The sequence below is a fragment of the Xiphophorus maculatus genome, chromosome 6, assembly GCF_002775205.1.
Source record: "Xiphophorus maculatus strain JP 163 A chromosome 6, X_maculatus-5.0-male, whole genome shotgun sequence".
NCBI classification, from domain to species: Eukaryota; Metazoa; Chordata; class Actinopteri; order Cyprinodontiformes; family Poeciliidae; genus Xiphophorus; species Xiphophorus maculatus.
In genome coordinates this window covers 19,155,822-19,182,795 of record NC_036448.1, presented here as the reverse complement: position 1 = coordinate 19,182,795, position 26,974 = coordinate 19,155,822, and the positions used below count along the sequence as shown (strand labels likewise).

At 38.2% G+C, this 26,974-nt stretch overlaps 1 protein-coding gene across 1 annotated transcript; it reads right to left on the bottom strand.

Moving 5' to 3' along the window:
* Positions 1–1,069: 1,069 nt before the first annotated feature.
* Positions 1,070–26,183, bottom strand: LOC106699650 (EMILIN-2-like). Its single transcript, XM_023335627.1, has 8 exons — positions 25,904–26,183; positions 25,294–25,419; positions 23,134–23,321; positions 21,055–22,992; positions 8,470–8,805; positions 3,153–3,206; positions 2,387–2,536; positions 1,070–1,659 (listed from the first exon to the last, which is right to left on the bottom strand). The coding sequence occupies exons 1-8, from the start codon at positions 26,074–26,076 to the stop codon at positions 1,346–1,348; spliced, it is 3,279 nt and encodes a 1,092-aa protein (XP_023191395.1). The 5' UTR covers positions 26,077–26,183; the 3' UTR covers positions 1,070–1,345.
* Between the last annotated feature and the right edge of the window lie 791 nt (positions 26,184–26,974).

Sequence of the window (26,974 nt, the reverse complement as noted above, 5' to 3'; positions counted from 1 at the left end):
AACACTGGAATGAAATGGCTTAATTACCTCCTCCTTGTGTAGATCAGTTCTCTGAGCCTTGCTAATGACCTAATTATTCTATTCAGGTGTGGTGCAGCAGAGGCACATCTAAAAGTTGGAGGACACCGGCCCTTGAGGACTGGAGTTTGACACCCCTGCCCTAGACCCATCTTCCCATCAGCTCAGACCAACATCTATGTCTCCGCTCAAGAAAAGCAGTCCCTCAAGATGTTGTCACCACCATGTTTAACAGTGAAAATGATGTCCTGAATGACTTTGCCACACGTGGAGCAAAACTGTAGTTTTGGTTTTATCTGAACAGAGCACACGTTTGCTGCTGTTATTTAAACAGGATTTCTTCTGCCTTTTCTTTCGCCCATCTTGTGTGGAGTGCACTGCTAATGGTTGCCATGTCAACACATCCTCCCTCCTCAGCTGTGGATTGGTGCAGCTCCTCCATTGTTTTCACAGGCCTCTTTGCTGCTTCTTGGATTGTTTCCTTTGCCTGACCCTTGAAATTAAACTGCTGACAAGATTCCACTAATTTTATGTAGGAAGAAAATTCTAGAAAATTATGCGTACCGATTTTCAGATTTGTAATTCCCTAAAAATTTTAATCTATGTACGATTTTCCTTCCACTTAACAAATACGCACAACTTTGTTTCAATCTGTCATTTTAAATTGACAGATTTAAAATGACAGATTAAATTAGATTTAATCTGTACATTGTATAATGTTATACAATTAAGTTCCCTGAAACAAAAAAGTGGGAAAAAAAAAGAAAATTGGTGTAAAGACTTTTGCAAGGCACAGGTGTTTATAGTTCTGCCTTGTATATTTTCAAGTCTTTGTTGATCAATGAAAGGTCTGGCATGGATGAACTCCTTCAGTTTCCATCCCAACCAATTAAAATTCTTTGCAGATTCTGGGGTGGGATGAAATCGCAACAGAACAAGTTATATTTCTGCTCTTCTTTATCATGCTCCCCTGGACAGCTGCCCATATCAAAGAGCCTCAAATATTGTCAGCTGACAATATTTTTGAGACATTTTTGTTGTTACAGAAAAGTCAAGTTTTTATGCATTTTATTGGTAAACAATTCACAATAGATACAAAATTTCATTGTAACAATATATTAGATACAAACCCTGCCTCTCGAGCTCAGGTGTCTTTCTATTAGTGGCTTGCAATGTAACAGCTTCTTAAATGAACATATTACTGGGAGTGTTCACACAACAACACAGCATATTAATCTGCAGCATCCCAGCAAGTCAGTGTAAAATAAGGTTTCATCATTCCGTCCAGTCCGGGCGTCTGATAATGAGCGTCTCAACTGCGTTCTGGCTAACTTTTGGCCGCCGGCGAGTACAAGTAAATGGCACTGTAGGTGGAAAGAACCTCCCCGGAGTTAGTCGAGGCCAGCTGGCCTTCGGTCCTCACCAGACTGACACGGTCTCCTTTCCTCAGTGGTAGAATCAGACTGAAGGACACGGTTCCTCCACAGGCGCAGTTAGCACCGTCCGAGGCCCTGGTTGAGCTCCTGAGTCTGTGTACACTGCGGTTTGAAACGGAGAGCACTGCATCTATCCAGTCGCCCTGCTTTGCAGTCAGCAAGCCTGAAATCGAGTATCGGCCCCTGTGTGGAACAGTAAAAACTCCTGTAGACAGGAAAAAAGATGTAATATTAGAGTGATCCTTTTAAACTCACTGAATAATCATCAACATGCTGTTATGTGTTGTGGATGAACCCTGTATAAAGACCAGCACATCTCAACACTTTATACATTCGCTGTAAATAAAGACAAGCTAACCTTCTGTCTAACTGTTTGACACAAACAGGATAAATTGTTCCTGTTTTGGGTTAGCTGGGATTGGAATAGAATACATAAATGGTTATTGTCTCTCATTGTGGAATCATGAGGTCTGCAAATTTTTACAAATTGTTCTGGGGTTTCTTTTGACCCCTTGGATGAGTCATTGATTTGTTCTTGGACTAACGTGGGTAGGGCGGACATTTCTGAGAAGGTTCACCTCAGTTTGGGGATAATGGCTCTCGCTGTGGTTGTCTGGAGTTCCAAAATGTTAGCAAAAGTTTGCAACCCTGTCATAACCAATAGACACCAATGAATTAGGTCCTCTGTTCCTGAATTTCTTTTGGCCTGAGAATTGTCTTTTGCTTTTTAAGATGTCTTTGTGCCGATACTGTTAAATTAAAGATCTTTGAAGTTGTAACATGACAAAGTTAGAAAATGTTCAAGAGGCATCAAGACTTTTCCGAGACATTGAAGATGTGACAGTTTTTCTTTCTGATATTTTTACAAGAATTTAATGTTTGATTTATGAACATCCAAAAATCCTGAGGTGAAAGTGAACATGAGTTTGTACCTGTTTGGGGGTTGTAGTGTCCTCCATCGTTGACTAGCACCTTGTTAAAGAGAATGATGTTGAGCCCAACATCATCACTGAAGGTTGGGCTCTGTGTGAGGCCAGCAGAGAAGGAGAACTGGTCTGCAGAGATGCTGCTGTTCACTGAATCTAGATCAGGAAGAGTGACACAGGCTTATATATTGCTACATAAACCTGATCATAAACTTATAACAAGTCCCAATATCAGGGATCAATATTAAACTCTGAAAACAAATGCAACATATATATATTTTTTTAAAATAGAAAGGTAGTTTGAAGAAAGACTATCTGGCGATTCTGATATATGTGGATTCACCGGGCTCAAATGCGCTTTTGGTGTTGCTGTAGCTACAAAGTAAAACATTGTGGTCAAAATGTTATCTTAAGTGCAGAAAACTTGAAAACAGGCATCTTTATTTTCATTAATGCTTTATTTATATTTCTTCTCTCTTCAGCATCAATGTAAAGTTCAATTGCACAGCAAGCTGAGAATGATCTGCAATAATAATTTAAATAAAATCAGTTATCAGAGCCAGTTTAAAACTTTGTACCGGGTGCCTGCATACAACTTAAAATCTTTCACAATCTGCCCACACCTTCTTGAGAAAAACACATCCAGTTCCCACTCCCTCGCACTTCCAGGCTACAAATTATTCACAGCTTTGTTCCAGCTATTTTTTTATTTATTTTTTGCTTTGGTGTAAAAGAAAAGCTGCAGATGCATGCACTGTAACAGCTGCCGTACCTCCTTGGCTGGCTGGTTTAGGCTCGGAAGGCATAGACTGCAGAGGAGGATAGCCTGGAAGAGACAGATGACAAACACATTATGTTTTATCATCAACTGAAGACGGAGATGAGTTAGGGTGCTTCTGCCAGAAGTAGTTTGGTTTTATGTCTAAATATCATGCCAGAGATGGTAGAAAAAGTAAAACAACATTCACAACACTTGCAATATATCCATACCTGGTACATATTTTGTCACTTTACAATTATGGACCTTAATGCTATTTCATCTGGGTTTTACATCTCAACCAATTCAAAGTAATTCAAATAAAGTTAAAAATTGAGTCTCCGTGTAATGCAGAAAACTGTGTGACGACAAACTACCACTGCACATGATCCTGGATACAGTACCTTCACTATGGAGTAGGGTAGTGGCGACATTATGCTTGCTTCCATCGGCAGGAAAATGGAAAATTGCAAGAGTTCATATAAAGATGGAACTATGCTGAAGATTAACTACTAGACACAGAGCAATCCAGAAAAAAAAGAAACCATTTTAGAAGCTGCTTAGGACTTGAGACAGAGGTGAAGCCTCTGAACCAGAGCTACAGTGAAATGCTAGATAAAAGTCTATTCAAGAGTTAGATTGATCAACAATCTTAAAACTTTATGTTCACTGACGATGTACATCCAATCTGACTGAGCTTGAGCTATTTGCAAAGATAAATGGCAACAAACAATTTGCAGCTGTAATTACAGCAGAATTCCAGCACCTCTTTGACATCTGGGTATACAAATGCATGCTATACATTTCAGTTTTATTTGTAGAAAATGTTGAAACTCAATCCTTTCTTCCATTCAATCATGTCAGTTCCCAATAAAAAGCAGTAAAGTGTATGGCTGTCTTGTAACAAAATGTGAAAATGTTAAAGAGGTATGGAAACATGTCAAATATTCAAATTTCTACCTTTGGATTCTCTGTTTCAGACTTTTGATAATCAATTTTTAGCAGTTTTCCATGTTTTCTAACCTGTGGGGTGAAGTTAGGAAAGAATGTTAATTAAAATTAAAACAAATGTAATGTCTAAAAATAAAATTCTTAAGTTTGCTGAGTTTCTAATCCTGGTGAGTTTTATCTAAAAAATGAATAAAGATGTTTTATTATTTTAACTATGTTGAATATTAACTCTGTAGAATCTAGAAGAACAATCCTCGCCCCCAAATAAACATAAAACTACAAGTAAAACACAAGAAATGTTATTTCTGAAAATAAGTTTTGTCTCTTGGGTTAAGATTTTGAAGCTCACTGGCAGTACATGACTCGATCTCCCACACGATAAGGTACGATTATAACTGATGTAGGCTGTTCTCTACGCTTTACTGCCAAACAAGATAAAGGTGAGAACAAAGCCTTGGTCTTATTTTTTTCCTTTGTTATTTAAACTTCGTCCATGCAACGCATTTACAATGCATTAATTAACTCCAGAGCAAAGTCTGTTTCCTTTTGTTGTCTGCTATTTTATTGGATTTGGCCTGCACTGACATGCCCTGGGCAAGCTGTAAGAACAATTAATGGGGATGACAGAACATCTAATGCAAATTTATAACATTATGTAATTTATAGCCTTGTTATGTGTTATGCATGTCAGGCTCAGAAGAAATAAACAAACCCCATGTAACTGAACTCGGAAGTAAAGCCTGTGGATGGAGTAGAAGATCAAATTCACATTTAAATATGAGGGGCCGTTTAGGACAAAATTTACGTTTTGTCTCTCACACACTACCAAAAAGTCTCGCATACTCCAAAAAAGTAGCCACGCACACTCCAAAAAATTACGTTTTGTATCTCACACACTACCAATAAGTCTCGTATACTCCAAAAAAGTAGCCACGCACACTCCAAAAAATTACGTTTTGTATCTCACACACTACCAATAAGTCTCGCATACTCCAAAAAAGTAGCCACGCACACTCCAAAAAATTACGTTTTGTCTCTCACACACTACCAAAAACTCTCGCATACTCCAAAAAAATAGCCTCGCACACTCCAAAAAATTACGTTTTGTCCCTCACACACTACCAAAAACTCACGCATACTCAAAAAATAGCCTCGCATACTCAAAAAATTACGTTTTGTCTCTCACACACTACCAAAAACTCTCGCATACTCCAAAAAAATAGCCTCGCACACTCCAAAAAATTACGTTTTGTCCCTCACACACTACCAAAAACTCACGCATACTCAAAAAATAGCCTCGCATACTCAAAAAATTACGTTTTGTCTCTCACACACTACCAAAAACTCTCGCATACTCAAAAAAATTACATTTTGTCTCTCACACACTACCAAAAACTCACGCATACTCAAAAAAATAGCCACGCACACTCAAAAATTACTCACGCACATTCAAAAAATACTCAAATTGCGTATACACACACTACTAAAATGTCACACACACACACACAAACGTTAACTTTCTCGCTCACATACACTACTACCAGCTCGCTCACATACACTGCTAACAGCTCGCACACACACAGACGTTTATCTCTCACATACACAAGACTAAAGTTGAACACACACACAGTACTAAGACTCGTTTTATGTATGTGTGAGAGCGAGACTTTTTATGAATGTGTGAGAGCGAAACTCTTTTTGAATGTGTGAGAGTTGTCACGGAAGAGGCGGGCCATAATTTTTGGATCAAACTGCGCATGCGTAGATCCTAAACTATAAGTTTCGATTGTTGACTCACTGTATGTTCTATTACTTAGTATATTTGTGCTTTTAAATATATATAGAACGTTTAACTTTCTTGTAGATTAAATGTGCTATAGAAATAAATGAATCTGATTGATTGATTAAAAAGAGCAAAATTGCTGTAGTACAATCTGTCCACTGGGTGCCAGTATTACAGGAATTATTAACCGGCGCCAACTAGTGCCGAAGAAGAAAGAGTTTGCTATACCGAACATGGCTAACTCTAATTCGAAACGAGAGAGAATTGGTCAGGCAGCTGCCATTTTAAACACCATTCTATCTTCTCCGGAGGCAACCAGCACTTTGACAGGCGCATTAAACGATTCAACGACTGCCCGCAGTGCTACAGTAGATTCAGAACTCTCATCTCTGTTCCGTTCCGGAGCGGTGTTTAAAATGGCAGCTGCCTGACCAATTCTCTCTCGTTTCGAATTAGAGTTAGCCATGTTCGGTATAGCAAACTCTTTCTTCTTCGGCACTAGTTGGCGCCGGTTAATAATTCCTGTAATACTGGCACCCAGTGGACAGATTGTACTACAGCAATTTTGCTCTTTTTAATCAATCAATCAGATTCATTTATTTCTATAGCACATTTAATCTACAAGAAAGTTAAACGTTCTATATATATTTAAAAGCACAAATATACTAAGTAATAGAACATACAGTGAGTCAACAATCGAAACTTATAGTTTAGGATCTACGCATGCGCAGTTTGATCCAAAAATTATGGCCCGCCTCTTCCGTGACAACTCTCACACATTCAAAAAGAGTTTCGCTCTCACACATTCATAAAAAGTCTCGCTCTCACACATACATAAAACGAGTCTTAGTACTGTGTGTGTGTTCAACTTTAGTCTTGTGTATGTGAGAGATAAACGTCTGTGTGTGTGCGAGCTGTTAGCAGTGTATGTGAGCGAGAAAATTAACGTTTGTGTGTATGTGAGCGAGCTGGTAGTAGTGTATGTGAGCGAGCTGGTAGTAGTGTATGTGAGCGAGAAAGTTAACGTTTGTGAATGTGCGAGCTGTTAGTACAGTGTATGTGAGCGAGCTGATAGTAGTGTATGTGAGCGAGAAAGTTAACGTTTCTGTGTATGTGAGCGAGCTGATAGTAGTGTATGTGAGCGAGAAAGTTAACGTTTGTGTGTGTGTGTGTGACATTTTAGTAGTGTGTGTATACGCAATTTGAGTATTTTTTGAATGTGCGTGAGTAATTTTTGAGTGTGCGTGGCTATTTTTTTGAGTATGCGTGAGTTTTTGGTAGTGTGTGAGAGACAAAATGTAATTTTTTTGAGTATGCGAGAGTTTTTGGTAGTGTGTGAGAGACAAAACGTAATTTTTTGAGTATGCGAGGCTATTTTTTTGAGTATGCGTGAGTTTTTGGTAGTGTGTGAGGGACAAAACGTAATTTTTTGGAGTGTGCGAGGCTATTTTTTTGGAGTATGCGAGAGTTTTTGGTAGTGTGTGAGAGACAAAACGTAATTTTTTGGAGTGTGCGTGGCTACTTTTTTGGAGTATGCGAGACTTTTTGGTAGTGTGTGAGAGACAAAACGTAATTTTTTGGAGTGTGCGTGGCTACTTTTTTGGAGTATGCGAGACTTTTTGGTAGTGTGTGAGAGACAAAACGTAAATTTTGTCCTAAACGGCCCCTCATATTTAAAACAGAGGTTTTTACTTATTATTTGGTAGGTTTTTAATCATGTACACTTATGCTAGATTTAGATTTTTTTTCCTATGCACCTTATTCCTACCTAAAGCTTAAAAAACTATAATCTAAAAAAACTTGCCTGTTCTTTTACATACCTTCTTTACCCTACATGTAATACAAGCATTCATATTACCAGATGTACTAGTAAAGAGGATCAAACAGAACATTTAAGATTAGTCACCACTCTTTATGAAGTCAAACAAAAAGTAACAATAGTTGACAAATAGTGAAATGGTGTGATGATGCTTTATTTAGAAAAATGTAATATGTTTATGCCAATATTTAGATTTCTACCGACATGTGAAAATACAGCTTATTGTATTTTCACACAGTAAGCTGTATTTACTGTGTGAAATATAGTAAATAAAATGGTAAATAAAACAATCTAGAAAGTAAAATGGATTGTTCAACTCACCTTTTCACGTGCAATGACATGAGCCAAGCAGAAACCACTAATCAGTGACTCCAGAAGTGGGCATTTAGCATCTTATTTTATTATGTGAGTGAGTTTGGTGGTTGGTAAGGCGTAGGAGGTTGGTTGCAACTTTGTGAATACGACTTGATGCGTTGAGGCAGCATGCAACTGCATTAAGTTGCATGCTGCCTCATGCAACGTAATGCAGACCTTCTGTCTACACAAACAAAGATTCATTCACCTCAGTGTGCTGACTGCTTAATGTGACTCAAAACATCTGGGTTGTGCAAAATATATTCCTAACAATTCACCTGATATTTATTTGACCAAATTGTGGCACTGCTAGATTGTGTTCAAACCATCTAAGCTTCAGCCCGAAATGGTCAGGTGATCATTAAAAAAAATAAACAAGACAGTAATGTCACAATAAGCCTAACTTTAACCCCAGCAGAGCTCACCTGGCGCTCCAGCAAACCCTTGGACAGGTTTGCTCAATGAGTCCTCGGCTCCTCTGCGCACATTGAGTCGTCGGATGTATCCCGGAGGTCCGGCCTCTCCTGTTTCCACCACAGGCCTTACAGGAACCAGAGGCAGCGTCGGCAAATGGGGATGCTGGGGATTCAATGGCTGGTTTGGTTTACTGATCCTGATTGCGTGTTTGTTGCCCTGTGTAGGCTGGTTGGAGCCCGAGGACGGTGGAGGAATGATGACGGGGAAGTGGATTTGTTTGATTTGGGCTCTTCTCTGAGATGTATCAGGCAAAGAAGAGGGGCGATCTGGTCTCAGTGTCATTCCTTGGAGAACAAAAGAGCAGAAAATGTAAAGTTCACTTGTACTTTCACTTAAACAGAAAGCATTTCCCTACAAACTAGTACAAAGGCAGATGTACAAAATAGGAATCCTTCAGAATCTCCCTGGACATGTCTCCTGTCCTATGAATCTTCAAATAAAAAGTTTGTATTTAGTTGACATACTGAGTTTTACCTATCACTGCACCTCTCAGTCACATTACCCTTCATGAAAGCATGCACTGAAAAGGGTTCTAAACAAGGAGGTTCAAGTGAAGAAGGAGACAACATCACTGCCTCCTGGATCTCCTGAAGGAATAGGACATCACAAAAGTGTCGTCTGAAGTGAAAGCAAGCAGTGAGTGTCCTGAGGACAAATATTCTGAATATCTCTTTACTGATCCAGCTGTTTCTAACAGCTAGAGGTCAGAGAAACTTTTCTCTCAATGCAGTTACAATAAATTGTTCTGTTTGATGCTTTTTGCAGAGAACTAGGGAGTGATGTTGATTATATTGAGAATAGATAAAGTAATGGCATTCAGTGAACTAGAAATATTAAAATATCACACATCGGCCGAGCTCTACTGTTTCTTACATGGAATTTAACAATGGTTTCAGCATGGAGGAAATATTATTGCATAGCTGGAGTCACAAAGGCCACTTTCTACATCGAATCACATGCTTCTGGTAGTCAGCAGTCTGCTGACACAGAAACCATCTGATAGTCAGCTTACGCAAGTAATTCATTTGTGTTGATAACAGGACAAAGAAAAACTAACAAATCTTATGGCTAAAAGAGCGTGTACTTCAGTACCAAATACTTCTGTCAAATATCTGCTTAAACTTTTAGACCATCAAATAATTTTTATCATCAGACAGAGATAACCTAACAAAATACAAAAAAACAAACAGCAAACACTTTAAAGGATTAATTAATTTACTTGGAAAGAAGCTCTCCAACTAATGTAGCCTGAAATGAAAATGTATTTTGCCTATTATAACTACTTGTGTCAGTTATAATAGGCAGTATTATAACTGCCAGTAGCAGCTGCCATGAGGAAGTTGCCATTAGTGGGAATGAGCCTTTTACATCTCTGCAGATAAATGTCGGCCCACTCTTCTTTGAAGAATACTTTTAAAACATTTTGACATGCCCCACAAAAGTTGATTAAACTTAAGGTTAAATCCACAAAAAGTATAATATGACCTCTTTAAAGCTGCCAATAACAGATAGAAATCCCTAAAGCATTTAGGTGTTCTTCTTTTTAGCCTCCTGTCAAATTACTCATGCAAATTATCTCAATCTGTGGTTTCCAGCAGGTCAGCGTGCCCCACCACTCTGGATCAAGCAACATGTTAAGGAGCTCAAGATGTTGACATTCACAGCTACCACCAACTCCTAAAACCTACTGCATCCAAAGAATCTGCTGGCACACTTATTCACACCCCTGATAAACACATATAAACTTCATTAAAATAAGTTAATCTTTCATTGCAGTAGCATACTGTCACCTTGCAATGATTTTAGACAGATGCAAACACTTAGTTCATGTAATGAGTGGGAAAAAAAATGAAAAGAAATTATAAGATGATAATATGTTATAAAATGACCTATATTACAATCCTTGGCACTGTTAACAATTCCTACAAAATAAATGTAACCAAAGTGTTATGGTAAACCTTTTGTTAATCAAAATGTTGAGAAATGTTTAACTACCAGTTGTTAATTAGTAATATTACCTAGTGCTGTTTTTTTGTTTTACATACATTAAATCAACAATTTGAAAAAAATATTTATGTAGAATTTGTTAAAGAAATATATAATCATAAAAGTTATGGACAATCCATCATGACTGTAGAAAGCTGTTAGTGTAACAACAGCCAACACCAGCTGCCTTTAGCGTTCTTAATGAATGCCTTATACCGGAAATAAAAGCGTGTTTTTGCATAATCATCGTTAAAGATGAAAGCTTTTCCATCACTTGGTGTGGGCAAGAATTTTAAATTTAGAAACAGTCTCCACCATCCACGCTCTAAATCAATGAAACCTTGCAATGATACACTGTATTTGCCGAACATAGAGGGTCTTCTCCAAATAGTTCCCAGGTGGTTCTGTGTAACCAACCATCTGGCTTGAGATTAGTTTTAAATCAGTTTTGAATTTCACAGAGTGTGTCTTTGCTTTGTCTGGAACGTGTTCTGTACAAACAGACCCAAATGTGCTTTTTGGGGCTTTAGAAACTTCTCCTGCTCAGTTTTACTGTAGTTGATCATTCACTGCTTTCAAGCTCAAATAAATTTAGTAAAAAAGCCGACAAAACAGACAATTATTTTAAATAACAGATTAAGTTCCATTGCCTTGCAAAAGTACCGCTGTCACTGTTTCACAATGTGTTATATTGCAACCACAAGATTCTGTGTTTAATAGTATTTTTTTTTAGATAGACCAACACAAACAGTGTATGATTGTGAAAGGGAAATAAATTTATATGTGGTCTTCAAATTTAAATTGTTTTTAAGAATTATAATTTTAAAAAGTGTGCTCTGTATTCATGTTTAGTCCACTTTTCTTCGATACCCCAAAAGTCATTTTAAGTGAAATACAAAGTAGACTCCAACTAGGTGTACTTTTGTTCTCATTATATATTCAGCTATTCTGTGAAAGCTTAACATGTTAGAATATTAATGAGGAAAGAACATCATGAGAACAAGGGAAAGAAATTACCAATATTCAAAAATTATAAAGACAAAACTGTCCAGCTAAACTGACTCCTTGGCCCCGAGAGCATTAATCAAAGATGTAACTAGCTCCTCCAAACCAGCTTTGGAGGAGCTGTTTAGAGTCGCCGCTCATGAGGGCTGTCAGTTATGCACTTAAATTCAACTTTGATCTACTGTATATGTAAGTGTGGCATAAATTACACCTTTGGCAAAAAACCCCAAAACAAAACAAAAAAACCCCTACAAGTTCCATTTAAAGTTAGCCAAAAGTTATGTAGGAAATATAGCAAACAGGGAATATACTCTAGTTAGCGAAGACAAAACATGTACATTTTGGAGTGTGAAAAATTACATTTTTGAAAGCTATCATTATACATAACAGGGAATGTGGTATTTCCATTGTAACACAACATGATTATAGAATAATAGAGTCGGACTGGAGTAAGTGTGAGGTTTGTTTGAGGTCATGGGAGGATGGGTAGGGCTAAATACAGGCTAATTCTGAAAGAAAATCTGTTAGATGCCAAATAGTTGAGACTTGGGCACAGGTTCACCTTTCAACAGGACAAAAAAAAAAAAGACATGTCATGGTTCAGAATAAAACATGTGTATGTGCTAGAAAGGCCCCTGGTAAGGCCCAGACCTAGATACAATTGAAAACTGATGTTAGCAGATGCTCTCAATCATATGTGCAAAGCTGGTAGCTGTAACTGCAGCAGTAAAACGTGATACTAAACGCTGAGTCAAGGGGGCTGGATTCACATGTACATAAGACTTTTCACTTAAGTTGTTATAGATTTAAATTGAGGCTATAGATAAAGAAATCTTTTTCATAGTATTTTAGATATTTGTCATTTTGGACCTTTATGTGTAAAGGATCATCTCACTAAATAAATATTTGTATCAAATTCTGTAGATTTTTCCCTTCCTCTTTCAGATATGTTAAAATAAATCAAACGGTAACAGGTAATTTCATTGTAAATTGAGCCAGAGATCAGTCGTAGAGTATCTAAGACTACGTTATATTGCAGCCTGCCAGGTTCTCTTTTACTACCAAATAAAAAATCATCAACTGCCAATAAATTCTCCCCTCTTCCCTCAAATGTTACCACAAACTACTCAGAAGCCACATGTATAATCAGAAATAAATTAAGCTCAGCAATCATGTTGCTCTGAGATAATCAGAAATATCTTCCTCATTTCCTCCCCGTGCCTCCTTCAGAATACCGACTGCCAGAGTGCATATTTCCCATGAGCTCTCAGTCTGTTTTTTTCTCGCTGAGGGGGCAACCGCAGAGTTAGAAAAAAAAAGAGAGAAAAAACTCACACAGAGAGAGAGGCACAACAGTTTCAAATACATAGAAAAGCATCCACAGAACCAGATGTTAACATTCAGGGGCGAGACAGAGCAGGGGGGAGATGGATGGTTTCGTCACTTGCGCCTCCTCAGAATTAGGTGGCAGCTTGTGAGTGTGGAGCAGTGCGTAAAAGCAACAAGAACTATTGCATTAGATAGACTGATCGCGCAATGGAAAACGGTCTCGAGGGTCTGGCCATAGAGCAGGGCGTGGTGCTTACAGAAATACAATGCGGCATCACTCACAGTCCGGAATGCGTGTTTCTATTTCTTATTCTAATTTCTTGCTGTGCACATGGACGTAATTTCATCCTCCACCCCTTGTTTTCCAGCAATGTCACTAATGACGGCAAGCTTTAATTGTGTACTGTCTCCTATGGTGTGTGTGTTTCTCCTCTGAAGACTTCCAGATGGGCTCCTGGGTCAGAAATGGAAACACCTCACCTCTCAGCTTTAGATACCTCACCAGGGAAACACTTGCTGTCAAAGAGCTCCTCAAAATTCTGGTAGTGCCTAAATATATACAGGACAGGCGTGTGTGTACGTGTGTGTGTGTGTCACAGGGGGGTTGTCAAATACAATTTTCCATTCTTTCCCAACAGACACCCTTTGACTTCAAAGAGGCTTTTATGTCTTGCGCTTCTTGTACTTCCTCATCACAGCAGACACATAATCTTTTTGCCTGTCTGTCCAATAAAAAGCAAGAGTGATCAATTGTTAAGCATTGATCCATGAAATCAAAGCCTTTATTTTATCCCTGCTTTTCTTTTTGGGTTACTGATGGCCTCCTCTGTCAATATACTCTTACAGCACAAAGTGGAGGGAGAGGAGAAAGAGAAGTCCTCTAGCGCTGCTGGAAGGACAAATTGAAAAGAAAAAGAGTTCAGACAGAGACTGGTGAGACAGTAAAGAGAGACCGAAAGAAAGAGATAAGTGCTTTTTAAAAAAAGCTGATTGAGGAACAAACAAGTACAAAAAAGGTTGATTAGTCACTTTGTAAAACTAGAGAAACTGACTAAAATGCATAAAACATACTTTAATAGATTGCACAGTGAAATGTCTCGGATTATTTCCGATACCTTCAATGTTTAAATATTTACTGTGCCTTGCAAAATTATGTTTACTCTAACATAGCTTTATGGTAGAGTAAACATAAAATTTAAATTTTGTTAGAGTAAAATTTACTCTAACAAATCCAAACAAAATGCAGTTGATATGTGCTTTGATATAATATTCACAAATGCTCCCTATTTAATGTAAATGAGATTTTGTTATTTTACGAAGAATGACCAAAGAATTTGTAGCTGCACAATAATGATTAAAACAACATTAAATGTAATTTGAACAAAAAGAGGTCAAATTATTGAGTGAAACAGATAATTACACTCTATGATTTTTTTCTGATTTCTTAAAAATAAATAATTTATCATTTTTTCTTTCAGTTCACAATTAAGAATTAGGCTCTACTGTGAGTAAAGCTATCGCATAAAGTCCCAAGTACCAATCTTCCAATTTCCCAAAATCTCAATCCTCTTGATTTTAGTGGTTGTAAAGTTACAAAATGCTGTACCACTTAATGGATGTGGACACTTTTGCAAAGCAGTGTAAATACAGAAAGAGCCCCTTTTGGTAAACCTCAAGGAAGAGGAAAACACTAAAAGACTCATGTTGTCAGGGCAGAATTAAACATCTGCAGCTGCAGCAGTGCCAACATTTTGCAACTTAAGTCACATAATTTCATCCAGCAGTCACACTGTGACAGAGCAAGGCTATTCTTGTTAATCTTTTAGTTATGTGTTACAACGCTTCAACTGTTCTAAACCTCCTCGAGGTCATCATATGACTGCGTGGAGAACATGAGCTCAAATACTGAGAGGAAACCAACACCACACCCTGAGAGCTGGGAAATTTTGTGGATATTTTATCTCTGTTCAAACTTTGTCCTTTCCAAGCTTGAGGAAACCACGGAGTTTTGAACCACACATTGCATTGCACTGTTTTTCGAACAAGAAACAGATAATTACACTCAAAGGACTTGTGTAAGTTTTATTTTCTTAGGTATGTTAAGAAATAGTGCCAGAGGTTAGGTATCAACATAGCTACTATGTTGTGGCCTGATACTCCAGAATTGCCCAAGGCATGGTAAACAAGTTCAGAAGGTGAAATTTCTTTCACTTTTTCAAAGTTCAGGATGCTACGGAGCCCCTAAGGGGACATGGAGAGAAAAAAAAAGGAAAGAAATCCCGACTTATTATCTCGAGATCCCGACTTATTATCTCGAGATCCCGACTTATTATCTCGAGATCCCGACTTATTATCTCGAGATCCTGACTTATTATCTCGAGATCCCGACTTATTATCTCGAGATCCCGACTTATTATCTCGAGATCCCGACTTATTATCTCGAGATCCCGACTTATTATCCCGACTTATTATCTCGAGATCCCGACTTATTATCTCGAGATCCCGCGACATTTCTGAAAAATCGCGAGTTACTTTTTTTGGGGGGAAAGGCATGTTTTTATGCGGTAAACGTGGGGGAGTGTGTCTACATTGATTATGGAGGACGACTTATATCATTTTCTGCGGCCCAGAGATGTCCCAGAGGAGGATATCATGCACATGCAATTTAGCGTACATCCATCGGTAACCGTGAAGCTGTCCAGAGGACTGTAGCTGGTTATTAATGAATTCTACCAAAACTGCCAAGTCGGAAAAGGACTTGCGCCGAATGAGTCCCCGCGCTCTGAAAACTCTCTTCAGATGTCTCTCACTAATACTAAATCCATGTCTGCTGTCAAGCGCTGATTTAATGTGTTTATACTCAAGCCCAAGCTCGAAATAAAAATCTATATATCTACCCCCACAGTGATGGAGGACACCCACATGGGTGGGTGTCCTCCATCACTGTGATTAGGTCGTTATGTACTGATGTCGGGATCTCGAGATAATAAGTCGGGATAATAAGTCGGGATCTCGAGATAATAAGTCGGGATCTCGAGATAATAAGTCGGGATCTCGAGATAATAAGTCGGGATCTCGAGATAATAAGTCGGGATTTCTTTCCTTTTTTTTTCTCTCCATGTCCCCTTAGGGGCTCCGTAGGATGCTGCCCAAAGAACAATACTAATACTAATGCGGCAAAGTATGATTTTAGTGTTTGATTAAAACGCCACTGTAACATAGTATTGACATAAAAGTTAAAACAAAAACATTTAAAAGAACAGCCAATTATTCCAACTGTTGACCAAAGTAACATGCTGATTTTAGATGTTTTGAACAGCATTGTCTTATTTACTAAAGAAAAAAAATAGATTGATCACCTGTTAAAGTTTATTTATTGTGCATAATATAATGTATTTTGTTCTACTTTTTACAAATGAGCACTGGAAGTAAAACAAGTCGATATTAGTTGATAAATTAGTTGACTATGTCCTCTGGTAGAAAGCTTAGAGTTATCTGCTTAACAACTTGAAAGCTGTGTTTCCAATATGACTTTGGTATGTATTGAATATGCACATGCAGGCATTAATGGTGGACATATGTCACTTATTTGTGTTGTGGTTTTTAGGTGGATTTAAGTCATTATTAGGATTAAAGGTGTGCTTCCAATATAACTTTGGTATGTGTTGAATATGCACATACAGGCATTAGTGGTGGACATATATCACTTAGTTGTTTTGTGGTATTTATGTCATGAGGATTAAAGGGTGCAAATTTTTATGCTGGACTATGCCACGTTCAGAGAGATTACTAGGCTCCATTTTTGGGTTGTTAAAACAGCATTGTTGATGTTATGGAAAGGATCACTGGGTGTAACACCATGGAGTGTCTCCTGCCGCCCAGCTACAGGCAGAGTTGGTTGTTTGCTAGAAAATAATAGAGGCTTATTTTTTTTTACATTTTCGTGACTGTGACTCCTTTACATCCTTTACGTAAATCGGGGTGTGAACAAGAGACCAAAAAACAAAACACACCCTCTTCCCTGCATAAACTTTCCACTTGGTGGAAGCCAAGAAATTACCATAAACTTGAAAGGGTGAAACCCGAAAGGTTGGAAAGATCTGCTACAGATGGAGGTAAAGCAATGAGGATTTACTGATATTGGGTCAGGTTTACACTCACCACATTCCAATTGGTAATGTATAAAACCAGCTGGAGCAACGGAAGACAGACCTGCCAAAGTAGAAGGTGCCATCATTTTGTCACCATTAATGAGAACAAATATGGCAGCAAATATTTAATTTGTAACAATATTTGTTACAATATTGTTTAATTTGTTTAATTAAACAATATTGTTTAATTTGTAACAAAGTTCTGACACCAACATAACAATCAGTTGCTTTTTGATGTCTGAGATGCAGGACACAGTTTTTTGGGGGTTTTATCACTTTTAAGAAGCTTTGGAAGTTTAGGTAACATCTGACACCTACTGTTCCTTTTTTGGATATACTCATTTATTACAATGTTTGTTAAAATATATTTTTTAAAACTCTATAGTTTACTTTTTATTTTAATGACAGTGCTCTGACCTGTAACCAGTCATGCTGCACATATAATACAAAATATTATTTTTCTATTATAAAGCTTTTATGTCATAAATAGAAAACGAAAATTGTAGTCAGCTTCCTTACACTGAAATAATTCAAATATAGTGCAGGGTTTGTTAACATTGGGTAAAAATATCTTATCCATGTCATTTCAGCATATTACACGCAGTTGTGTGGCCACAACCAGTTACCAGGCAACAAGTTGACAGAAAGTTGCTGTTAATTTATCTTAGAGCTCCAGAGGTCAGAGGTTTGCTACATTTAGACAGAGCAGAGCCTCTGTTTGCCAATCATTTAGCTAATTTATGATGGTCTACTACTGCAGTGTCAGACAGGTTATGTTGTGTCAAATGCAAACATTCAGCTATAAGCATAGTTTTAGCCAATCACACTGAGCACAAGAATGGAAACAATCTTCAAATTATTTTAATGTGTGATGTGATCCTTGGTCTCTGAGTCAGTCTGTTCAGTAATGTTCTCTAAGAAACTTCTAAAAGCCCTTCACTAATAAGGCAATTGGATTTATTTGAGAGTATTATAGGAAAGGAATCTGAATACAAATGCCCACCACACTTTACTTTTTCCGTTTTAGATAAAAAGATGTACCATTTTACTTCCATTTTAACATTATGAACTACTAAAATATTTTTTGGAGGGGTATTCCTTAAAGAGAAGCTGAGAAGAAGGTTCAAGCTGTGTGAATACGTTTGCCACTGTTAAGAATATGACCTAGAAGAAGCTGTTCTTGTTTGACCTCTCACAACTAATCAGATGACTTGTGGAGTTTGGATCAAATATCTCGGAAAGCTGCAGAGGTTATGAAATCAAATCAGTTTCAGAAGCCATCTGTAGCTGGCAAAAACTAGAAAGGAATATAAACTTCATTGATGCTACCTTTACACTACAAACATTCATCCATCTGCCACTTCTTTTCCTCAGCTCACCATCAAGTTATTGTTGTGACCGATGGTGTAATAAAGGGAGGCACCGATGATAGGGGCCCCAGTTGTGACATCACATCTCAGGGTAATTCAAGCATCTGGTCCTGGGCGTGGAGCCCTGCTTCTCCTCATTCTCTTAAGACTGACTTCAGCAGTGAGTGAGTCAGGGCTCTTAATGAGGACCAGATTCCACACATCAGACTGAGATCACCCTACGAGAATCTCTGGAGGTTGGTATGTGGGAATGTGTTAGGAGAAAAAGAGCAGGAAGGGAGGTTTAATGTATGTTTGTATGTACTGGAAGAATCAGAACTGAGGTTAAGGTCTAAAGTACTGTGGTATGAGTAAAAAAAAAACCTTCATCATGGTGAAAAAAAGAAACCCTGCCATTGAAGAGATAGAGAGGATAGAGCAGTCTGCTTGTGCACTTAGACTGTAGCAGGAAGGGAAAAATCAATAGTAGTGAAAACTACATCCTTCTATTCATCTACCTCTTTTCCTATAATAAAACAAATGAATTCAACCCAACACAAGTCACAGGAAGTCGGGCCTCTCCTTTATGCTGTCAGGACATATTGAATGACACAGTCGGGGCGAACACAGGAGGCCCAATGAACTCACGCCCTCCCACTATGGGAAATACCCTGCAGCCATTCACGAGATCTGATCATTTCCTTTTCCAGTGCAGCATTTAAACCAAGTAAAGCAGAATGCATTACATGGAGGATTATCTTGAGGAAAGATTTGCGCTTACACAGATGTTAATCACACTTAATAAATCTAAATGCTGGATGTAAAAGAGAAAGCTGAAAAAGACTGCTATTTTAGATAAAACTGTTCATTTTATTTGATTCATTTCTGGCTTGACTGCATTAATGGGGGTATTTACTGCGCACTTGACTGTTAATGTTTGTTCAAGAGACAAAAATGGGCCATAATCTCAAGCCAATTACTGTCATCATATCATATCATATCAACTGGCTAATGAGCCAAACATACCATGTGTAATATTTTTTACTGCCAGTAGTAGATAAATACATAGGTTTTGATCATTTTAACTATTTTAGTAAGGTCATTTTACACAGATACTACTGTCATTTAGTTCCTAAATGATTATATTGTTAAAGCTGTGGTATGCATTTTGCATAAAATGTCCCTCTTTATATCCAGGAGGCATATTGTTGTCTATGCATAGCTCGTATAGCTCTATGGTGACAATAAGTTAAATCTTCTTTCTCTCTGTTAGTACTATAAAAATGATGTAAATCTGTCTTCATAATTAACAATGTGCTTTTTAAAAAACGGATCTGAAAAAAACTTTTGTTTATTTAAGAGTGATGTGGAATTTCTCAAAACTACAACGAGTCCAAATTATATAGAGTTAAATATTTACACATATCTCCACTAATACTTGGATAAATGTTGCTTGGGAAGTTACAGAGAAACCACATGGCCTAGTTTTGACTACGTATTTGTCCACTGTTCTTATCAGAACTGGCAGAGCTTATTTAAAGTGGTTGGCATGTTTGCAGGGACAAACATACCAATTTTAATTAAGAGTTTTTCAACCCTGGGCCTCAAGGCACACTGACCTGCATGTTTTAGATGTTTCCCTGCTTCAACACACCCCATTCAGATGACAGCAACTCAGCAAAAGCCTGTTAATCAGCCATCAATTGAAATCACGTGTGTTGGAGCAGGGAAATGCCTAAAACATGCATGACAGTGTGCCTTGAGAACCAAGATTAAAAAACACTGCTTTAAAGCATTGTTCATAAATGTCCAACAGGGTTAAGGTCAGAGCCACTATTAGATAAAGATTAGATAAAAAGTACTATTAGTCTGCTTTATTCATTATAAATCTGGTTTTGATGGTGTGTTTGAAATCAATGTCTTTGAATCCCTCCAACCCAAGTGCTCAGATAAGCAAAGATTTATTGGGATGTTCACGGACAACTACCATGAACTACCAAAGCTCAGTACTGCAGCAATGTTGTTGACAATACAAGAAAGACTCTCAATTATAAGGCATCAAATTAAGAAGTCCAAGTTCTTTTAAGTCATGTTTGACATACACAGCACTGTTTTACCAACTGAAGGAAACATAGCTGCTTGATTGTGCTATGAAATGGCTCATATTATGATAAGCATGGACCACAGTTACCCACAAATACCAGGAGTCCACTGTATTTAAAATATTCACTGTCTTAGGTCTATGGTTGGCCCTACCTGTAACACCAAAATCACCCTTTCATTGTTCATACTGCTTATCTACTGTATGTAGGATTGTAAAGACCACTATCTGAAGTAACTGAATATAGTGGTCAGAGGCACTATATTGATGACTTGAGAGGTCCTAACAGTCATCTGTTTTGTATGCTGAACATGCAAACTTCATACAAAAAGACCTCAGGCAACAGTATTGCCAATACAACTGTTCCACTGTGTGACCCAACCCATATATAGAGATACATTTACATTTAACATTTTTTTGAAATATATACCAATCAATCAACCAACTATACATAGCTCATTGACATAATATCAATAAATCATACCACCTTACTAAACTTTCACAAAGATCATTTTGATTGGCATTAAAATTGATATATTGAACTTTTGTGTCAGAATTCCTTTTAAAAAAATCCTAAATAATACCAGTGATGCTATCAAAAAGACTTCTTACCTGGCTCTTTAGCAGCAACATCCTTCAAAACATGCTTAGTTATCATGGACATCTGTGCCTGGAGTTTCCGCAAGGAATTTGACAGTGAGGTGATCTCTGCTCCGTGATTTCCACAAGTTACGTTCATCCTTTGGACACAGTTCTGCAGGCCCCCAACATGTTGCTCCAGTCCATTTTTCAATTCTCTGATGTTAAGAGAAACTCCATCCAACCTTCCACAAATATTTTCGAGGCGGCTTACACGTCCACCTATTGCTGAGATCCCATCAGTATTTTGCCTACAATTGTTCAGTTCAGAAGATACCTGTGTGTTAAGTGTATCAAGTCTGTTCTTCAGCTCTTGTATCTGACGGCTGGTGCCATCAACAGAAGCTAAGTTGGGCTGTAATGGCATTCCACGGCCAGTTACTTCTGCATTACAGCACGTTGAGCTTATATGTTGGATATCCTGCTTAGATTTACTCATGGAGTCAGTTAACCCAGTAACTGCACCAGCCAAAGCAAGAACATTATCCTGGAGATTTATCAGTCCCTTTTGGAAATCCTCTGTGGCCTTTACTTGTCTCTCATTTCCAACTGGCTGTCTTATAAAAAGATTTTCCAGTTGTTGGAGCTTCTGTGTGTTAGAACTTACATCTGTGCGAAGAACATCCAAATCATTCCTGTAACGATTCAGGTCCGTCACAATGTTTTCTACACGACCGGGCACGAATGCAATTCTACCTTGATCAGTTATAATTTTAGAGCCTGGACATCCAGCAGAGCACAAGTCTTCAACAGCCTTAACTTTCTGATTCAACCCCTTCAGAAGGAGTTTGTTATTGTTGATCTCTGTCTCTAGGGCAGCCGTCGAGTCGCCAGACACTCTTGGGAAGGAGTTGTTGCTCATTTCCACCAGGATGTTTGTGAACTGGTCCTCAGCTGTGATCAGGCGCTGATCCAGCAATTGCCGGAGTGCTTCCACTTCATCTGCAATTATCCGTGTCAGCTTATCTTCAATGTAGAAACAATGAGTTTCTGCATTTTGTTCAGTAATATTCACACGTGCCTCCAGTTCTTGAATTAGTACACCTAAATCACCAATTTCCTGAAGGGATGATAAGTGACCTAGTTCATTGTCAAAACGGACATTAAGGATTCGATGAGCCTCTGCTATGCGATCAATTTCGCGCCATATGTCTTTATGGTCGCTGTAGTCCTTCTTTTCAGATGGTTCTGTCTGTCTTGAAGTCTGCACAGGCCCATCTGAAGCAGCCATGTTCAAACGTATTGTTCGGATCTCTTTTCTCAGGTCAGCCTCTTTGCTCTCCAGAAGCTTGCTCAACTTCACACCAACTTGGTCATGGCTATCTTCACAAGTCTTTTGCACTGCCGAGATCTTGTCATTACAAAGGTTCTGTAACTTGACCATTTGTTCCTCTACATTCTCGTCCAGCTCCTTCTTCAGTTTTTCAATTTTTCCATCAACATAGGTTTGTATGCCTTCAAAATCAGCTATTGCTGGAGTCTGAGACTGAGAGGCATCCATTAAGACACGTATCTGCCCCTCATGACTTAATGAGATTCCCCTTAGATCTTCCAAAGCTTCGTCCTTGTTTCGCAGAGCATTGTCAATATCATCTAAGCGAGCTTCAATTTTCTCAAGGGTTTTCTCTCCACCAATCCCTCCCCTGGTTGCCTGATGCCCGTCTATTACCACTGGAGTTTCCTCTGCATTGCTGCTAGTTTCTGGAGGACGCATGTTGTTCAGGAGTGTCTCCAGCATCTTTTTTGTGTCGTCCTGAAGGTCTGTGCGGAGGTTGGTGGCTAATCCTGTTAAAGTGGATTGAAGATCCGAGACCGTCTGGGACAGACGCTGAACTTCACGTTCGAGAAAACGCACCTTATCCGTGATGCCATGTTGAGTCTCATAATGTGGAGTCTCCCTCCTCTCGGCCCCTATAATCAGCCGACATGTTATAAAAATATAATCAATCAAAAAGTGCATCATTGCCTATGTTCTCTATAAAAAAATATCAATAAATAAACATATTTCTTTAGTTTTCTTTTTCAAAGTGGAACAGAAAATAAATTTCTTACTCTGTGTGTGTCTGGGTGAGTATCCAGGATTTGGTTGGAGAGATGATGCTCCCTGCACTGTTTGCCGATCTGTGGGTGGCTTTAAATCCTTACAGTTGGGACCTCTGTACTCAGGACAGCATTTCCACTCTAGCTGAGTAACTGTTTTGATAGCAATCTTGTACGTGGGTCTAAACACTGTTTGGTATCTGTAATGCAAAGGAAAATCATAAACATGTTTAGCATTTTGAGATGTCAACATCAAAATGAGACTATCTGCATTTTTTTTTGTCAAAAAATTGTTGGGTGCATTTGATTTGTTGGAGTTTGAAACTGGGAATGAAACCAGACCCGAATTCTAAGTGCAAACCAGAAAACCCAGTGGGTTTTACTAACTATTTTGGTGTTAATTACCTCTGGTAATGCAAGCTAGTAATGTATTTCTTTCCATTTTATGTATTTAGAAGCTAAAGTTACACACATACAGTTAAGCCCAAAATTGTTTGGCCAAATCTTTACATTTCTCAAACATGTTTCTTTTGACTGAAAGTAATATCAGCTGTATGAAGCAGTATAGTCACAGTCCCAATCTGAATTTGAATTTAACTGTGAATCAGTTGATAGTGCTAAATATAAAGTAGATGGCAAAGAGGCATTCAAACCTTAGAGAGTTTAAACTTAGCATAAAAAATAAGTAATCATAATATAGGTGGAGAAATACAAATAGCCAAAACTCAAAATTTATATTTATTTTACATGATTCTGTTGTCTTTTGAAACCTCCTTGACGCGTTTTATATTAGAAATAAACATTCTAGTTTAAGGAAGTTTTTATAGAATCTGGTGAAACAGGTGAATTATAATCCAACTTTATCTAAGCGGCTAATAAATAGATTATAACTATAACCTTCACTCCATTTTACATGCGTGGCTATACGCAACTGAGTTATAGGAGCCCTCGACGTCCAACTTCTCCATTCAGAATCCTGAATTCAGGGGGAGTCCTTAACATTTCCAAATGGAAACTTAGACTTATGAGTACAAATAGAACTCCTTCCCATGTTAAGGATATTTTGCAATTCAAATTATGAAAACTGTTGCTGTTATTAATTTTCCTGGAAACATGTATTCCCATATGTGTCCCCTGCATTTTGTATTTGTTGAAAAAATACCTTTTCCAGGCCAAACAAATGTTCCCAAGTAAAATATTAGATGATATCACTTCTCTGCAGGCTGGGGTCATGTCACGTAAGAACATCTGGAAAAATTATGTTTGAAAAAATTCTTCATCTCCTCCCAACACTTACTTATAAGAATGTTCTAGGTAGCAGAAAAAAAATGAAAACCTGTGCGGCAACATCAATTCATAGTTCATCCCTGATCATCAATGTGAAGTCAAATATCATTTTAGCTGAAGATAAATTGAAACTCGCTTGCTACTTTGCGCAGACACTTGCGGCCCAGTGACTTAACAGCGATCAGCTTCCAGGAAACATTTCCACATCACAGGGCCTCGCTGCATCTCTTTGTGTAAGTGGACCACAAACCTAAACCACAGACTGCACGTGGTTTGAACTGAAAATGATTCACAGAACATCATATCCTTATGTTGTGACACATTATCTTCCAGAAAATCATCTCAACTATTGCTTGCGTTTACTGGTAGAGATTATTTTATCTCCAACACCATGAACAGTGGTATTTATTGAGTTGTACATAAAAGTCTTGTATCACAGTATTGTCGATTTAAATTAATTATTGTTCTGAAATTATGATGTATTTACTGGGAATTAGGATTTGCATTTCAAACCACAGGAATAAACTGGGTGCCCTGTTACAAATGAAAATGAAAGCGATCCCTCTATCGTACACAAAAAAGATTATTAAAGACATTGAGTCTAACTTGTGATTTTGTCACTAATCTGTATCTATGAAAGCTAGCTACATCCCCCACATGTCTTCTTGCATTCTTAGTTGGGCTTTGTTGGGGGGGAGGGATGTCATGCATGCTTGGTTTTATCAACTTACTTTGTTGTTTGTTGTTTGGTTTTTACTCAGCAAATGTTAATATTTCTACCTCTAGCTGATTTTCAACGAAGCATTTTGCTTCCAGTGTTCCTTATATATCTAAAAAAACAACATTCACTCTCAACCCCCATTTCTCTGCTCCCTGGATGCTCACGTCACTTGTTGCTGGCAATCGGGCTGGTAGGCCGGGCAGGGGGCCACCACAGGCTCCTGGAAGCTCGCCCCATTCCCCTGCACCACGCAACTCACGTTCCTCTGCACCACATAGGCGCACCAGTTCCTGTGGATGGAGGTATACAGAAGTTAGAGATACTGCTTAAAGAAAGCAACATAATTAGTACCACATGTGTAAGGTATTTCTACTAAAAGGTCCCTCCCCTTAAGCTATTTATCATGAATATGTTATTTATTCTACTTAATATATCACTAAACGTTTACTCTCTTGCTGATGAGATACAGGAGTAATCTGCGGCATTCCAGCGTTTATCTAGCTCTTATCGCCTATTTTGAAACAGTGGAGCCACATTTAGGAGCAGCCTGATAAAACTGCAGTGAAAGACAACAGTTTGAAACGTAAGAGGCAGAAAAAATTCACAGACCTAGTGTCCAGTCAGAAATTTGAAACTTATCGCATTTTTATTGGCTTGGAGCTGCGCAGAAAATTAACACCTTTTTTCTTTAAACCTCCATTATATGATATGTCTCAAATAGACTAGGTAGCTTAACACATTCGTCTTAAAAGCATAGAAAAACACGCCACTCACCTATTTCTGTGTCTGTGGACCGCTCCAGTGTGCGCAGACCCGTGGAATAAGTCATAATAAGACGGGGACCCAAAGGTGAAGTGAAAGTTTAGGATCAGGGTAAAAACAGTCCACCGCCAGTCCATTTCTTGGTGCCTATTTTTCTTATTTAACAAACGTGCTAACATGTGCATTTTTGCTTAAAAATAAACTAGGCGATACCCTGTCATCATTGTGCGCTACGCGGCCAAAACCTAAAGTTGCATTGCAGCTGAACTCCAAAAAGTGAACTTTGGGGAAGTCCGCAGTCACTGCAACTCTGTGGGAGTGACGTTCAGGGACTACACCCTCCTCCAAAGAAACGCACCCAGATTTCTCTGACACTTTTATTTCTTTGCTTGGCTTTAATTACATTACTCTTTTAAGTCGTGGGCTGATTGTTTTAGGGGACACCATTCGCTGCCACCTCGGAGACAGTTATCAGCCAATAACTCACACCTCACTGATGAATAACATGGTAATGTGCTTAGGAGTTGAAAGAGGTGCGTGTTCTGCTGGTGCTAATGATATTCATAGCCAGGGATAACAGTAGTAATTTACATTCTGTTTGCCCCCTTCCTAGTACGTTTTGTAATATGTGTGTTGCAGCTCATTGGTGCCAATTAAATTTTTAAAACAAATTTTAGGCAATTTGCAGATTTTTTAACGTGCACTGAGTGGGAAAGTGGATATAGACTACAAGGGCTGCAGCTCACAGCACTCAGGGCACCGATACACTGCCAGTGTTTTATCACTGTTCCAAAGTGTGACCTTCAGCAGGCACTGTGATGCTGTGAAACTGTGTTCGTGAAAAGGGTACAGTGCTTAAAATTAATTTAAAGTATATTTCATTGCCATTTTACACAAAGGGCCTACAGGGTAATGCATAATTATGATTGAAATTGTATTTATTCATCTTTGATTCATCCGATAGCCAATCTTTTTCACATAACTTTTAAATATAATCAACCAGCTGTTGTGTAAATACTTCAGAATTTGTTAGAGAACACTCCAGACAGCCCTAAGATAAAGTTGTTAAGATGTTTAAAGCTA

Coding starts and splice junctions, on each gene's coding strand:
- LOC106699650 (XM_023335627.1), bottom strand. CDS start 26,076: ATGCACATGTTAGCACGTTTGTTAAATAAGAAAAATAGGCACCAAGAA. Junction 25,420..25,903: donor GTCCACAGACACAGAAATAG/GTGAGTGGCGTG, acceptor CTCCATCCACAG/GAACTGGTGCGCCTATGTGG. Junction 3,207..8,469: donor AGGGTTTGCTGGAGCGCCAG/GTGAGCTCTGCT, acceptor TGTCTCTTCCAG/GCTATCCTCCTCTGCAGTCT.